General features: G+C 38.3%; 2 protein-coding genes across 2 annotated transcripts in view; one reads left to right on the top strand and one right to left on the bottom strand.

Moving 5' to 3' along the window:
* The window catches only part of LOC127529729 (uncharacterized), a 455,734-nt gene that overhangs the window by 47,404 nt on the left and 392,033 nt on the right, over nt 1–16,297 (top strand). The gene's annotated exons all lie outside the window — the stretch shown is intronic.
* Nucleotides 8,542–16,297, bottom strand: part of LOC114661373 (RUN and FYVE domain-containing protein 1-like) — an 85,670-nt gene continuing 77,914 nt past the window's right edge. Inside the window, 3 exon segments of the mRNA XM_051934143.1 lie at nt 8,542–9,492; nt 14,774–14,851; nt 15,181–15,229. Of these exon segments, the coding sequence (XP_051790103.1) occupies nt 9,349–9,492; nt 14,774–14,851; nt 15,181–15,229 (271 nt within the window). The 3' untranslated portion in view covers nt 8,542–9,348.

Raw genomic sequence — 16,297 nt, 5'->3', positions numbered from 1 at the left:
CCACTGCAGCTCTCGAGACTGATCTAAATGCACAACAGGTTTCCCAGAGTTTACATGGCATTTTAGGAATTGGCTTCCTGTGAGTAATCGGTTTTTTGGAGCACATGTAAGCGTGCTAAATAACACTATAGTCCACGGAACCGAAATGAAACGAATATTTACAATAGGAACACGTTAATCTGCTGTAGTCCACACAAACTATAGTTTTCAGTCTAATAGTTTGTGAACTGTATGAGAAGATGTATTCTAGTTATCACCTTTTTAAAAAAAGGTACCTAAAGAAAATCTTTGCCTTCATCTAAAAACGGAGAAACGTTCTGTGCGACTTCAACTACGAATTAGTTTACTGTTTCAAATTTGACAGCGGTTACTTAAACTTGTATACTTTAAAAATGTTCAACTTGTATTTGTCTGACAGCCGCTCGAGTCACACACCTGGAACAGCAGCACCCGTCTACTGCTACTTTATGGAAATGTCACTTTTTGGGGTGCTTTTAATTATGGTTGCTTCTCTTGAAATAAATTTAAATCTTGAAATAAATTTAAAGAGGAAACCATTTATGTAAACGTATACAAGTCTGAATGAATAAATTTAACTAATATATGCAGATTAGTTGCCAAGTTGATAATGTCAGTTCTTTGCAAACTGCAAATTCAACTTGCGGTTTCAACGAATTCCTTACATGAAAAAGGTGCAACTGCCCCAACTGATTTAAACATGGATTAGAATTCCGGGCAGACGATTGGAGACGCGGGTCCAGGGTGGATTAATGAATAGGCTATTCTAGGCAGCAGGTTAGGAGCTTAAAAAAATCTTTTCTTTAACTGTAGTTCAACTTCTGGAAAGCATCGATTGTTTTCTTTTCCTAAGATGTACCTGCTGGAATGGACTGGGCATTGGTATTAACATGTCAAAGCAGTCGAGACACAAGCTGCAAGACAGTGAGAGAGACGCGGCTTGACTGGTCCACGCTACACGCTTTGTGCGCCTGGCGTCCATTCACTCTGCCAAACGACGCAAATGAGCAAAATGTGCGGGGACAGGAGAGCTGAGAGGGAGAACACTAAAAATTAACAAGTAAGCGATTTATGAGCTGGGGACTACAGCAGGGACTTTTACAATGACACGTTCTTCTATCTTTGTCAGTCCTTTTGAGGAGACTTGCCGTATTTTATTTAAGCATATGCAGTGTACAGGCTACTGTATATACAGTAAAAAAAAATAAAAAAAAAAGTAATCAGTGACGCAGGGAAAATTGAAACATTAGTATGGCAAGCCAAATTAGGGACAGTTAGGTCCATAAATATTTGGACAGATACAACTTTTTTGTAATTTTGGTTCTGTACATTACCATAATGAATTTTAAATGAAACAACTCCGATGCAGTTGAAGTGCAGACTTTCAGCTTTAATTCAGTGGGATGAACAAAACGAATGCATAAAAATGTGAGGCAACTAAAGCATTTTTTTAACACAAACCCTTCATCTCAGGGGCTCAAAAGTAATTGGACAAATTAAATAACTGGAAATAAAATTTTCTAGTTTCATTTCTAATACTTGGTTGAAAACCCTTTCCTGGCAGCAACTCATGGACATCACCAGATGCTGGGTTTCCTCCTTTTTAATGCTCTGCCGGCCTTTACTGCAGCGGCTTTCAGTTGCTGTTTGTTTGTGGGCCTTTCTGTCTGAAGTTTAGTCTTCGACAAGTGAAATGCATGCTCAATGGGTTAAGATCAGGTGACTGACTTGGCCATTCAAGAATTTTCCACTTCTTTGCTTTAATAAACTCCTGGGTTGCTTTGGCTGTATGTTTTGGTCATTGTCCATCTGTATCATGAAACACCGCCCAATCAATTTGACTGCATTTAGCTGGATTTGAGCAGATAGTATGTCTCTGAACACCTCAGAATTCATTTGGCTGCTTCTGTCCTGTGTCACATCATCAATAAACACTAGTGTCCCAGTGCCTCTGGCAGCCATGCACCCCCAAGCCATCACACTGCCTCCACCATGTTTTACAGATGATGTGGTATGCTTTGGATAATGAGCTGTTCCACGCCTTCTCCATACTGTTATCTTGCCATCATTCTGGTAGAGTTGATCTTGGTTTCATCTGTCCAAAGAATGTTTTTCCAGAACTGTGCTGGCTTTTTTAGATGTTCTTTAGCAAAGTCCAATCTAGCCTTTCTATTCTTGAGGCTTATGAGTGGCTTGCACCTTGCAGTGCACCCTCTGTATTTATTTTCATGCAGTCTTCTCTTTATGGTAGACTTGGATATCGATACACCTTCCCCCTGGAGAGTGTTGTTCACTTGGTTGGATGTTGTGAAGGGGTTTCTCTTCACTATGGAAATGATTCTGTGATCATCCACCATTGTTGTCTTCCATGGACATCCAGGTCTTTTTGCGTTGCCGAGTTCACCAGTGCTTGTTTTTTTTCTCAGGATGTACCAAACTACACATTTTGCCGCTCATAATATTGTAGCAATTTCTCAGATGGGTTTTTTATGTTTTCGCAGCTTAAGGATGGCTTCTTTCACCTGCATGGAGAGCTCCTTTGAACGCATGTTGTCTATTCACAGCAAAATCTTCCACATGCAAGCACCACACCTCAAATCAACTCCAGGCCTTTTATCTGATTAATTGATAATGACATAACGATGAACTTGCCCACACCTGCCCATGAAATACTCTGAGTCAATTGTCCAATTACTTTTGAGCCCCAGAAATGAAGGGATTGTGTTAAAAAAATGCTTTAGTTGCCTCACATTTTTATGCAATCGTTTTGTTCACCCCACTGAATTAAAGCTGAAAGTCTGCACTTCAACTGCATCTGAGTAGTTTCATTTAAAATTCATTGTGGTAATGTACAGAACCAAAATTAGAAAAAAGTTGTCTCTGTCCAAATATTTATGGACCTAATCACATTTTACTATCTTAAAATGTAATTTACTTTTTACGATATCTGAAACTTGCTTTGGAGATATTGTATAATAATTTCCTTTACATTTTAAGATATCTCAAATGGATTTCAAGACATCTCAAATGCATTTTAAAATATCTCAAAATAACCGTGCCTGCATTTCAAGATATCTTCAATAGAATTTTCATATATCTTAAATGACCTATCATGCATTTTAAGGTACCTCAAAATCATTTCCTGTAAAAAAATGTCTAATCTTTCATTGGCACTTCCTGTTTATCATATAATATCTGAAAATGGACAGGAAGCTGTTTTGAGATATCTGAAAATGTATTTGATATCTTCAATTGTATTATAGACATCTGAAAATGCTGTTGAGATATCTTTAAAAAGACATTTATTTCAAGATATCTTAATGTATTTTAGATATCTTGAAATACAACTTGAGATATCTAGAAATATATTTAAAGATATCTGAAATGGAGCAGAGATCCATTTTAAGATATCATGAAATGAATTTTACATATCTAAAAATGTATTTGATATCTCAAACAGTGAATTCTCTTAAATGCTCTTTAAGATATCTTAATTATACTTCGAGATATCCTAAAATAACTTCCCACTTATTTTAAGATATCTCAAATTTATTTTGAGATATCTTTCAATGGGACTTCCTGTCTATTTTAAGAACAGGAAATTTTACAAGAAGTGATTTTGAGATATCTCAAAATGTATTTGAGATATCTTAAAATGCACAGTTAGTTATATTGAGATCTCAAATTGCATTTGATATCTTGAAATACATGTCAGATATCTGAAAATGTACAGCATATTTCAAGATATCTTAATCTATTTTGAGATATCATAAAATGCTTTTTAGGTATCTTAAAATAGATGCATTTTTAGATATCTAATTCAATTTGAGATATCTCTAAATGTTAATTCGGCTTGCAATACATTATGGAAGCCAGCTGTTTACAAGACAAAGTCATAATCCAGAGTTTTGGTTTTGTTTCGTTTATGTTATTCTTTTATTTTACAGGGATGTGATCTTTCAAACACATGGTGTGGAGTTCTGTTATTTTAACTTTCTTATTATTTAAGCCAGTATTTACTAATAAGGGCACAAGTGTATAACACTGACATAGCTGTACTTTGTCATTCATTGTTGTTGGCACTGGGGTCTGTTGTGTTTATCATCCAGTATTTGGATACAAATAAAAGAGTAAACCCACACGGTTTAAAAAAAGAAAAATGACAAAATTATGTTAAAACATTCAAAGATATGGGAAAAATACAAATATTTTTCAATTGCTGCACTCTTCTAATGCAAAGCAAGAGAGGAAATAAAGGTTCGATAATTAAACAATTCATTAATAGTGGAAAAGTTGTAAAAATGATTTATTGGTTTGGGGTCCGTACTGAAGCAGAGCACTTCAATTCCACCCATGGGGAATATACCTGCATTGTTATCACTCTTTAATTTAATATTTTCTTTATCAGTATGCTGCTGCTGGAGTATGTGAATTTCCCCTTGGGATTAATAACGTATCTATCTATTTATCAGTGCACTACACTACTTTACTTGACATAAAAGTCAGTAAGGAGTGATACTGTATATTCAAATGCATCGAAGGGAATAATTTGTTGCCAATTGTGGTGTGTCAGGCCCAGTCCATCCCTGATTACCTCTCACTCTTTTAAAAATGGTTTGAGCATGAATTAGCCAGGGGTCTAAAGAGCAACAGGAAAAACTCAACACTGATGTCGCTTGAAAGAGATATCCTTCAACAACTGGATTTCACAAGAATCATAAAGGATTTTGTTGGGAAGAACGCCAGAATAAAAAGCTTCTGAAGGCAGGGACACATTGTGCAGTCTTGAGTGTTGTGCATTCACCTAAGGTTTTGTGGACGGTTGACACTACTGGGGTGACCTTGCTGTGTGGTTTGCCACTGATCCTCACTGCTTATCTCTTCAGTTACTGTTGTTATTATATTTTTGGCCTGAAAGCCAGGCTGGCATTTCATAGGGCATGTTTCTATGGCCCATAATATATTGTTACATTGGTGTGTTAAAAGTGATAGTGTGCGCATCATGGGTCACACTACCTGAAGGTAGCAAGAAGGGCTGTTTGTCTCAACAGGAAGGTCATGGGGGACTTGAGGTTGGCTTCAGCCTAGGGGCCCCCAAGTTAGTCAACCCACCCCACCTGCTGAACATGCAACAAGGACCACGCTGGCTGTTTATAGCTAAGACAGGGCAGGATTTAAAAAGGAGCTGAGCAGCTGTAAGTACAACAGTCTGTGCTCAGGCTACACTTCACAAAGACACGCTTTTGCTTCTGTGTACTTTTGGACTGCAAATAAAATCTTTTAAGGTAACAGTCAGGTTTTATATTCCATTTACACTTTAAATCTGTTCCTTTCATAGTTCGTTCTTACTTATATAATTTGAATGAATTACTGATTTTAACTAATACTAATAGCTAAATAGAGAACTTGTTTCAGTTGTTTTTTTCTCTTCACAGTGTAATACTGATGCTGATTTTATACCAGTACTGTACTGGTCTTTTTGTGTTAATATTTAACTTTTTATTTGCTATTTTTTGGGCATGCTTTTAAAAATATTTAAGAAAATTGAACAGTCGGTTAGTCACAAACCCTCCAGCACTAAAACACATCAATGGATGCCATTTTCATGTCACTTGAATTACAATCTTCTAAGCCTATTTGTGTTCAATTTTTAACTCCATTAAATATGTGCTTTTTAACTGTATTCTACAATGCAGTCTACTAACACATGTAATTGCTTTCTGTTATCATTATTACTTTTGAATACGACTCATTGTTCCAAAACTAGTTAAAAAACAAAACTGCCTCTTGGATGAAGTAAATACAAAATGTGAAATGTTACAACTTTCATATCAGTTGGCTTAGCAGCAAAACTGGGCAGATGCTGTAGCCATGTAAATATGTTAGTGCGTTGTGTTCAGTATATCCATCCAGTTTATGACACCATTTAAGCCAGTACTGAAATGCATGATGAATGGAATCGATTCTAGTGGTACACAGCACAAGATGGGGGCAGAGAGGGGGGCATCGCATCTCATCACGGGACATCCTTACTCATATGGAGTGAGTAGCAGTCCATCACAAAGGACCAGAATACCGCAGTCAAACTGCCTGATGAGACTATTGTTTCTTTGATATGGAGGGAATACCACATCACACAGAAATAAATACATGGAAAGAAGAATGTGCAGATTTGAATGCTGTCAGTTTCCTGGCCTCAACTGTAACACAGCAGCACTAACCATTATGCCACAGGGTTGCTCTGTTTGGTACAGGGTAGATGTTTATAGGGAAGTCTGTGACATTTAGCAAGGACCCAGTATATCTTGTAGTTGGGAAAGTCACTCAGCCTAGGAGGTTTGGACGCCATGCATAGGAGAAAAATCGAAGTTTAATAAAAGAATCCAAAAGGGGCTTTAATGAAGACATGCCATGCAGACAAAATTCAAACTCTGGAAAAATGGACAACAGTCAGCAGCCTCTCCTTAAAAACACATCTTGAAACAACGTAGATTAGAAATTCTGTAGAAATTTACAAAACCATAAGAAGGTAACAATGAAGACCACAGAGGGGTCACTGTGTGCTTTGCTCATTATGGTATGTACCCAATAGGTTTAAAAGGACAATAAAGCACTGTGGCCTTTGTAGGTTTCAAGTCACTCTCTTTCTGCGTCTGCCAGCTGCTACGCTTCCGGTGCAGACACCAAAATGGACTAGCTACGGCGTTTTTCATCCAATCACTTCAAGACATGCCTAGACTTAAGGTAAACAACGTAACTCGCATTATTCAACTATTCTGCCAAATGTCAGGAGCTAAAAAGGAGAGGGCCTTCAAACTATAGGTTTCAAGCTACATCCATAACTATGAAGGTAAGATCCGGATGTATTAAAACCTTACTTACTACTGTGAACTTACATGGGACAAATATGTGATTACGTTAGGCTTCTTTAAAAAGCACAGAATTAATTTCATTAATTATTCACCTATCCCTGCCTAAAGTTTAATGTCTATGTACGTAAGCTTAATAGTGCAATGGCACTGGACAAGTTATACACCAAAAGAATGAGCTGGCATTACATGATCAACAGCAGGAGAGGGAGAGGTTGGGAACATGCGCTGATACTGCATGTTGCCACAACCACCACACAAGGAATCACCTCAGGAGCACCTATAAAAATGGCAGTTCTGCATAGTCACACATGCTTTTTCCAACTAGTGTGGCAAAAAGCAAACAATCTTTTTAAGGATAGTGAACCACCCCAAAGAGCCATGTAAAGAGCAGAGAATCCATCCATTGTGGAGCTTGGCACAGATGCTACAATACATAATAACATGAGTCTGTTGGACATCTTACCTTGTAAAAAAGCGAATGTCTCTGTCTGAGCCAACAAATCAGAGAACACCAAAGGGTCTCAATTTGTCTCCACAGCTGGAGGATCTCCTCTTTAAGAGACATGTTGTCATCAAGCGCTATGTCGACAATTGCTGGATCCAGAGCCTATGCATAGTTGTGGTCCTTGAGGATTTTATCATCATCCTCCTCCTCACCCACAGTGTCATCCTCTCTTCAGTTGCATTCTCCTCTCCTAAACCCCCAGTCTTAAAAAATGGAAGGGAGAAACTGTTGCACTCAAACAACACAGAAACCGCTCCCTTCTTCAAGAGTTGCCGCCTTGTCTCAGACCCAGGCTCATGAATATCCTCTTTTTTTAAAATGTCGGCTGCAAACTCGGTATGGGGACTTAAACCTTACTCTCTCTCTCTCCTGATAGTACAATCCATTCAGATCTGGTTTCTGCATCAAAGTGAAATGTATGAAAACTAAGTACCTTATAGGAATTACTGAAAGCATGACACAAAGTACATAACAATGTTCAGCTGTAGAGCTGATGCTGAAACTTGAAGTTCTTTTTCTGGCCACTAAACAAAAATCACAACTACAGTATGGACAACGGAAGTGACAGATCTGACTGAGATTTCACCAGAAGTTTGTCAGCACTACCATGTGCATATAGCCTATTGCCTTGGAATGGGTTAGAAATGTCCTCTCCTTGACAAGAGTAAATGGGCATAGAAACGGGAGACGAGTGCATCAGCAACATGGTGGCAGATAGCTATTGTGGGCAACCTAGGCTATTTATTACACTTTATTTCAAATCAAATAGCTGGATTTAGTACACTGTGCCATGGAATTCAGTCTTACAGTGAATATTATAGTTTATGCCATTGTACTATTTGGATATTACTTCTAATGTAGCAGCACCTGGTGCTACTTGGGTCAGTAATTTTATGGCTGCCCTATCTAACTTCTCTAAATGGTGTTTAGAGTGTCCCCTTCCCAAAGACAAATTAATTTAATATACTTCAATACTCAAAATCCGGGAGAAGGTACAGTACTTAAAACTCATTGTAGTAAAAATGAAACACGAAGGTACTCCCTTAGTCTGGGGTATATTTCTGGCAAAATGTGTTAAGTGTGCAAAATTTTGATTAGAGTTGAGCAAGGCTGTGGTACTGTATAAAGAACAGAAAAGTCAAAACGTTGGGTTTCAAATTAGTTTAGTGCATCTTCTTGACAAACTGGGATAAGTGTGCCAACTTTTGTTGAGATTGGACCAAGGCAGTAGAATTATATAAAGAACAAACATAGACATACACACCAACAATGAGCTTTATACATTAGAATGCAGCTTACTCCTTGTGATGTCAACATTTTTCCTGATGTGCAGTCCATGCCAGTTGCCTCGGGCCTTGCATAGCAACATCTCTCATCCATCACTGGTAGGGTGGGCTATGCCTAATTATACATAGCTCTGGGTTGCCTATGCCAAAGTACTTTGCATGCTAGATTCTGTTAACATTTGCAGTTTTCTAGTTTATTTTATTAGTAAAGGCACATGATATTAAACATTTTGCATAAGAAAGTATTGATTTGACAAGTAGAAATGTAGCTCTTTCATTAATAGTAACAGAGTTGTATTAAAAATGATAAACACACAGCTTTATCAGTATCTGATGTAAGCAGTGTGACTTGTATTTATATATAAAAATTTTTAACAGAAATTAAATTTACAGACCTGTATAAAGAACATCTCAATCAAAATAGATGTCTAAATTTAGCACTGAAAAAAATAATGGTACTGTCAAGGTACAATGTCTTCTGTAATCCATACCCAAGCTGCAGCAATCAAACATAGAAACCAGCAATATACCGTACCCTCAGGTAGAAATAGGAAACCTGTGTTAAAATGGAGAGAAACCATTTTCATCTCTTAGTTAAAGTTAGGATCTCCAATTACAACAGTCTCATTCCCAGAGAAGATAACCCTTCATCAGATGAATGAACCAGTCAGGAGCCAGTGGAGGAACATCTCTGCAGTAAGAGAGTATGACAGGTGTCGCAGACTCTAACAGGCTTGGGGTATGATGGCAGTGCTAGCTCATTGCTCGAACAATTATTACAATATATATCTCCACAGTTTCTGCAGTGGTGCTGGAGGGGAGAAGAAGACAGAAAAGATGTTATTTTCCTTTTTTATTTCACCCGGATGCTAAACTGAAAAGTTTGTTTTGTATAGATCCAGCTGGAATAATGTATTTCTGTACAGTTAATAAGAAGTTTACTTTATATCAAAGTGGCTTTATAACTGCAAATCCATACCTTATCCTTCTAGTTCATTTAATGAAAACACTGATGATTTCAAACACTTCATATACAAGGTTTCAATAGTGCAGTAAATACATGGTAAGCTGCTTTAATAAAATCACCAAAAAACATTTCTTTCTCCATTCACCAATTATCCTTTTTAAACATTTCACATTATCCATTTCAAAAAGCAACAATTTTCAAAGCTGTTCTCTTACAGTACTATAAACTACTATCAAAGATCACTGTTACACTAATAAACAAAGATTACTTTTAGATGTATCTCTTCCTTTAGTTTAATATAAATACACACACCAGAATAATTATATTGTTTGCCCAAAGACCTAAACAGTGCAACAAGTGCCTTGGAGAATCAAGTGCTGAATCTCACACATAAATAGCACTGTTAACAGGATTCTGGGCCCAGGATTAATTTAAAAAATTAATAAATAAATCAATAAATAAATCTTTGTTTTAGGTGCAAGTCTGGACTCGGACTGACGCCTTTTCAACCATTTGTACTATTTTAATATTTGGTGCGATAACAATCCAAAGAGAAAGATATAAGGAACATTTAATAATTTTTCTGAATATACCGTATATACTCATGTATAAGTCGGGTCTTGAAACCCAAAAAATTGATCGTAAAATCAGACCGTATTACCATGTGGTCACGTAGGCACAATACATAGGAAAAAAAGGCTCTCAGGTGGGCGGTTAGCATATCATAATCTCTTGGACCATTCGACTTATACGACAGACATTATAAAATACCGGAAATTATAAAGGCAAAATAAAGCCCCGACTTATCCGCAGTAGAACTTAAACGTGAGTATATATGGTAATTGTGTTAACAATCTAAACTTGTCACTGGAGACCAGGGGCCTCATGTATAAACGGTGCGTACGCACAGAAATGTTGCGTACGGATGTTTCCACGCTCAAATCGTGATGTATAAAACCTAAACTTGGCGTACAGCCACGCACATTTCCACGGTACCTCATACCTTGGCATACGCAATTTCTCCGCTCGGTTTTGCAGAATGGCGGCACCCAGCGTCAAAGCAGTGCTACTGTTCCTGTGTGGTCACCCTTTCTTTCTTAGATCCACATTCCTGACGCAGCTTTATAAATACACTGAAACTAACTGCACATTGTTTATTAGTGTAATGCATCCAAATGTAATTAACCTGCAGCAATATAATGGTCCACTGCATCTGCTTCTTCTTTCAGCTGCTCGCGTTAAGGGCTGCCACAGCGGATCATCTTTTTCCATATTACTCTCACTGTACCATTCGGAGTATTTATATCACTGTATCTGAGTGTGGAATCACAGCAGCAGCTGATTGGAAAGAGAATTATCGGTATACAGCATGAAGCAGACGCTGCCTCAACCACGGCAAAACGATTCAGAGACTTTCCTGTATGGACTTTGCGGTTTAGAAAAAGTTTCATCCCAAGAACTATAAATGCACTTAATCAGTCCATCAAGTGCTCCTTGTAGAACTGTTTGGACTTATAAGTACAATTACCTCACTGTAAACTTGCACTACAGTTATAATATTGCACACCCTGCGCCACTTTATAAAGCGCGTATTTACATATGATGACGATATATTTTTAAGATGAAATGCAGCAAAATATGTTGATTATATTATACAGATAAAACTTTAACTTCATTTAAATAATCTGTATTGTTAATAATTAAAAATGTGAGGACACGGTGCCGCAGCGCTAGCTAGTTCAGAGATTGTTTCTGCATTGCGTTGTATTCTTGCTGGTGCTGACGCGACACTGGAAGGATAGACGGATAGAATAATTAAACATGTACTACGAAGATATTCAATGTTCCTTAAAAGTTTGAAGAATCGGCGTTATAAGCTTACAAATGGCTTCACGTCTATTACAGAGCTGATTGTGTGGCGATTGGGTATTTGGAGAAAGAAAAGTAAGGACAGGAATTGGAGGTTAGTACGTTTGAAAGAGACAGTACTTCTGTAATAAATTATTTCATCGAAGGTTGCGCATGGCGCAGCAAGCCTCTTGCGTGAGACATGAACAAGCACTGTGCCACCGTGTTCCCATGTTTAATAACATGCTTTCATTCCTATCATCATGAAAAAGATATCACATATACATCTCAGTATTGTAATTATTCAGAGAGCTGTAATATCAGGAATGTAATGGATTCTGTGTCCTGTCAGAGAAAGACAAAGCCCGTTTAAGAAGCAGGTAGTGATTCACACACATAGAGCACATAGAAGATCAAATACAGAACAAAGCATTTAACGTGTACTTTAGTTACAATGGGATTTGAGAAACTAGTAAATTAAACGATTTTAAGATGACGTTTATGATGTTCTACTTTAATGGCAAAATAAACTACGTGATAAAGTGGAAATTTCGAGATAAAGTTGACATTTTGTGCTTTTTTTCCCCACTGTGTGCCTATTTTTTTTGTCTGTACCCTAAATAAGCTTTCATATGACACTCAGACGGTGGGCTACGACTCGCCTTTTCACGGCGACTTTGATATGTATTTTATTTCGGGCACTGTGGCAACTTTGTGAACTTGAGCTTTTCGAGTTTCTCCGACACTCTATCACTCGATCAACTTCCTTTTGTTGATTATACCACTGTTTAAACCAACAAATAGTATGTTTTTCCTTTGCCTCCACTTGGTATTCGCTGAAATACTTATATTTTCCCCCCGTGCTTTTCCCATTGTCTTTTCACAGAAGGCTATTTATATTGATTTGCATATTCAAAGAGGCGTAATTCTGGGTGGAGTTGGGGCGGGACAGAAGGCACGTGCGTTACTTTTCACGCTGATCAGGATTTATGTAGTGGAAGAACATGGAAGTTTGCGTACGTACAGATTCCTGTATCTGGATTTTTCTGTGCATACGCACATTCCCGCTTTTGTGCTTATGCCATGTTATAGTGTGAGTTCTACGCAAGGCGTTATACATGAGGCCCCTGGACACTACATGGCAATCCACAATTGCAGTCTGAGGTAATTTCATTGCAAGCACTGAGAGAAAGAGGATGACAAGTACATGTACAGTTGAACCTCGGGTCATGAACGTCTTGGACCACGTACAAATCGGGTTACAACCAAAAAGTTTGCCAAACTTTTGCATCTGTTCACGACCACACACTCAGGTGATGAACAAGCCAGTTTCCCTTTCGGTTCATACGCGCAGATGATTTCCGCACGTGTTCAGTCTCTCCCTGTGCAGTGAGCAAGCGAGAGAGCACAAGAACGCAAGCGAGCGATAGAGAGCGAGAGAGAGAGAGAGAGAAAAAGCACAAGTGAGTGAGAGAGCCCAAATAGGGGTGTTCTGGCCAACGCTCGGTGAGGGAGAAGGAAGAGGTTGCTCCAGCTGAGTGATCAAAGAGCTGGAGTGACCAGAAGTAGTAAGTAAACATTTAGTTTACTATTACAGTGTGCATTCGATGGTATAATTAACTATTTTTGTGCTTAAAAATCTTAAAAAAAAATACATATTTACATAACAGCTCGTACGGTCCGGAACGGATTAATTGTATTTACATACAATCCTATGGGGGAAATTACTTCGGGTCACGGCCAAATCGGGTTGAGACCAGAGTTTGGAACAAATTATGGTCGTGACCCGAGGTTCCACTGTACCTGCAAGTCCGCAAAGAAACAGGCAGATTGGGAACATCATTCTGTCACTAAATTCCTTCCAAAGGAACGAAAGGAGGCAAAGGAAGTCCATGAGGAGTGGAATACTATATACGGTGTTGATGAACCTTTGAAGTAAAGGTGAAGTTTTGGACCAAGCAATTTAAATGGGGTTGGGAGTCAACAGAAGATGATCCCCACATTGGGCATCCTGTGCAGGCATCTTCACTGCAAATGTGAAAAAAAGTGGAGGCTATGATTATGGAAGATTATGGTGTTTGGGCTATAGTGTTATAGCCCTTGAACTACGCATTTCATCTGGTACAGTTTCCACAATCATCCATACTCATTTGACAATGTCAAAGGTCAGTTCTCATTGAGTTCTTTGCATGTGAAACACCGGTTCAGATTCCATGTTGCCTGGAATTCATTTATGATCACTTGGACCTTCTCACAGAAAACCTCACTGACTTTTTTCTCATGGATTCTTATTACTGGGGATGAAACTTGGGTTCACCACCATTACCATGAAACCAAGCAAGAGTCCATATAATGGAAGCATAGGAGGTCTCCAACCCCTAAGAAATTTCATGTGCAGCAGTTGGCCCAAAGACAAGGCAACAGTTTTCTGGGATACAAAGGATGTTCCAATTTTGGAATTCACGCCACACAATTCAACCATCATTTGAAAAACGTACACTCCCACAATTAAGTCATTACTTGAGGACATCTAACGAAAACATCAGGCAAAACTGTTATCAGGCATATTGTTGTTTCACGACAACCCACCATCCTACAAATCACAAAAATCAGACTGCTATCAGGGAATGTGGATTTGAGAGATTAAACCATCCACAGTACAGTCCAGACCTGACCCCCAGTGACTTTTCTCTCCTTTGATCCAGAAATTCCAACAATAACGATTTCAAGGAGGCAGTAATGGGTTGGCTGGAGAACCAGGAGAAACACTTGAGCTAATGTTGGATTAAATCACTGGAGGTTAACTGGACCGAGTGTGTTGAAGACAAGGGGGTTACACTGAGAAGTAATACGGCGAGTTTGACCATCAGATTTTATTTTTATAGTCAGGAAGATAAATTACTGAACACCTCTCTTACATTAACCCAACAGATTGGTCTAAGATTCAGGTCTAACAATTCCAGCTTCATATACTATCATTAGTGACATCTTATGATACATAACATAATTTGAAGATGAAACTTTAACATCCAATGAGTGCCTTTAGGGTCCCCAGTCCAACTGACATAATCTGTGATTATTGCAGAGAATTTGCTGTAATACTTAGTCTCACTCTTCCCATCAGTACTAGTATACAAAAACATAAAAAAGCAGAGAGTATAACAAAAATAATTTCTTCATAGTATTCAGAAAATCAAGCATACAAACCTCCACATTACTTGGTGGTTGGAAATCTTTCAGAAACCTTTCATTCTTTTTGTAATTAACACTCACTCACCTTTCTCCGTGCAATGGAGAACTCCTTTTCACATTGTTTGCAATGAGTGGCTTCATCATCCTTCAACCATGCGTGACCCTGCAATTAACAAAACAAAAAATGGGCAAAAATGGCAAAACAAGCACACCAATAATTTAAAATGCTTACTAAACAATGTGGAGTCTCTGCCACACAGCTGGACACTATCATTCAGATTTTCTTCTGACAACATATTACATGGTATTTACCAAAAAGGCAGGAAAGCAAAGACAGTTAAGAAAACTATTCAAAATGTTGGTTGATTCAGATATTGCAATCAAGACAGACAGCCCAGATAAAAAAAAGAAAAAAAAAGTGAGCAAATAAAAATTAGAATTCAAAGATTAGCAACAATAAAATGTTTTAAGTTAAATAAATAAAAAAATCACCTTTAGTGCTTTGTTTACTTCTTTAAAATCTTCCATTTTCAGTTTTGATCTGATAGAAAAGAAATATAGTTACATTAGAACAATCTGGACGTGAACAGGCCATTTAGTCCAATAAAGCTCACCAGTCCTACACACTTAATTCTTCCAAAATAACATTGACAATAAGTTGAGTTATGAAGTTCTCTAAAGTCTGATGCGACTCAAACCACCTACAACTGAACACCAGCAAAACCAAGGAGTTGGTGGTGGATTTTAGGAGGCCCAGACCCCTCATAGACCCCGTGATCATCAAAGGTGACTGTGTGCAGATGGTGCAGACCTATAAATATCTGGGAGTGCAGCTGGATGATAAATTAGACTGGACTGCCAATACTGATGCGCTGTGCAAGAAAGGACAGAGCCGACTATACTTCCTTAGAAGGCTGGCGTCCTTCAACATCTGCAATAAGATGCTGCAGATGTTCTATCAGACAGTTGTGACGAGTGCCCTCTTCTACGTGGTGGTGTGCTGGGGAGGCAGCATTAAGAGGAAAGACGCCTCACGCCTGGACAAACTGGTGAGGAAGGCAGGCTCTATTGTTGGCATGGAGCTGGACAGTTTAACATCTGTGGCAGAGCGAAGGGCGCTCAGCAGGCTCCTATCAATTATGGAGAATCCACTGCATCCACTAAATAGTATCATCTCCAGACAGAAGAGCAGCTTCAGCGACAGACTGCTGTCAATGTCCTGCTCCACTGACAGATTGAGGAGATCGTTCCTCCCCCAAACTATGCGACTCTTCAATTCCACCCGGGGGTGTAAACGTTAACATTTAACATTATACATAGTTATTGTCTGTTTTTCACCTGCATTATTATCATTCTTTAATTTAATATTATTTATTGTATCATTATACTGCTGCTGGAGAATGTGAATTTCCCACTGGGATTAATAAAGTATCTATCTATCTATCTAAAGTCGTACTGTCTGCCACACTACTTGGCAGCTTATTCCATGTGTGTATGGTTCTCCTTGTGGGGGAAAAAAAAAAAACTTCCTAATATTTGAGCAAAGTTTATCCTTACCAAGATTCCCACTGTTTCCTAGGGTTTTTGTTGAACTAATTTTAAAGTAACA

The sequence above is a fragment of the Erpetoichthys calabaricus genome, chromosome 11 (genome assembly GCF_900747795.2).
Source record: "Erpetoichthys calabaricus chromosome 11, fErpCal1.3, whole genome shotgun sequence".
Lineage (NCBI taxonomy): Eukaryota > Metazoa > Chordata > Cladistia > Polypteriformes > Polypteridae > Erpetoichthys > Erpetoichthys calabaricus.
Note: the sequence above shows the minus strand (reverse complement) of the source record. Positions and strands in the feature narration are given on the sequence as shown.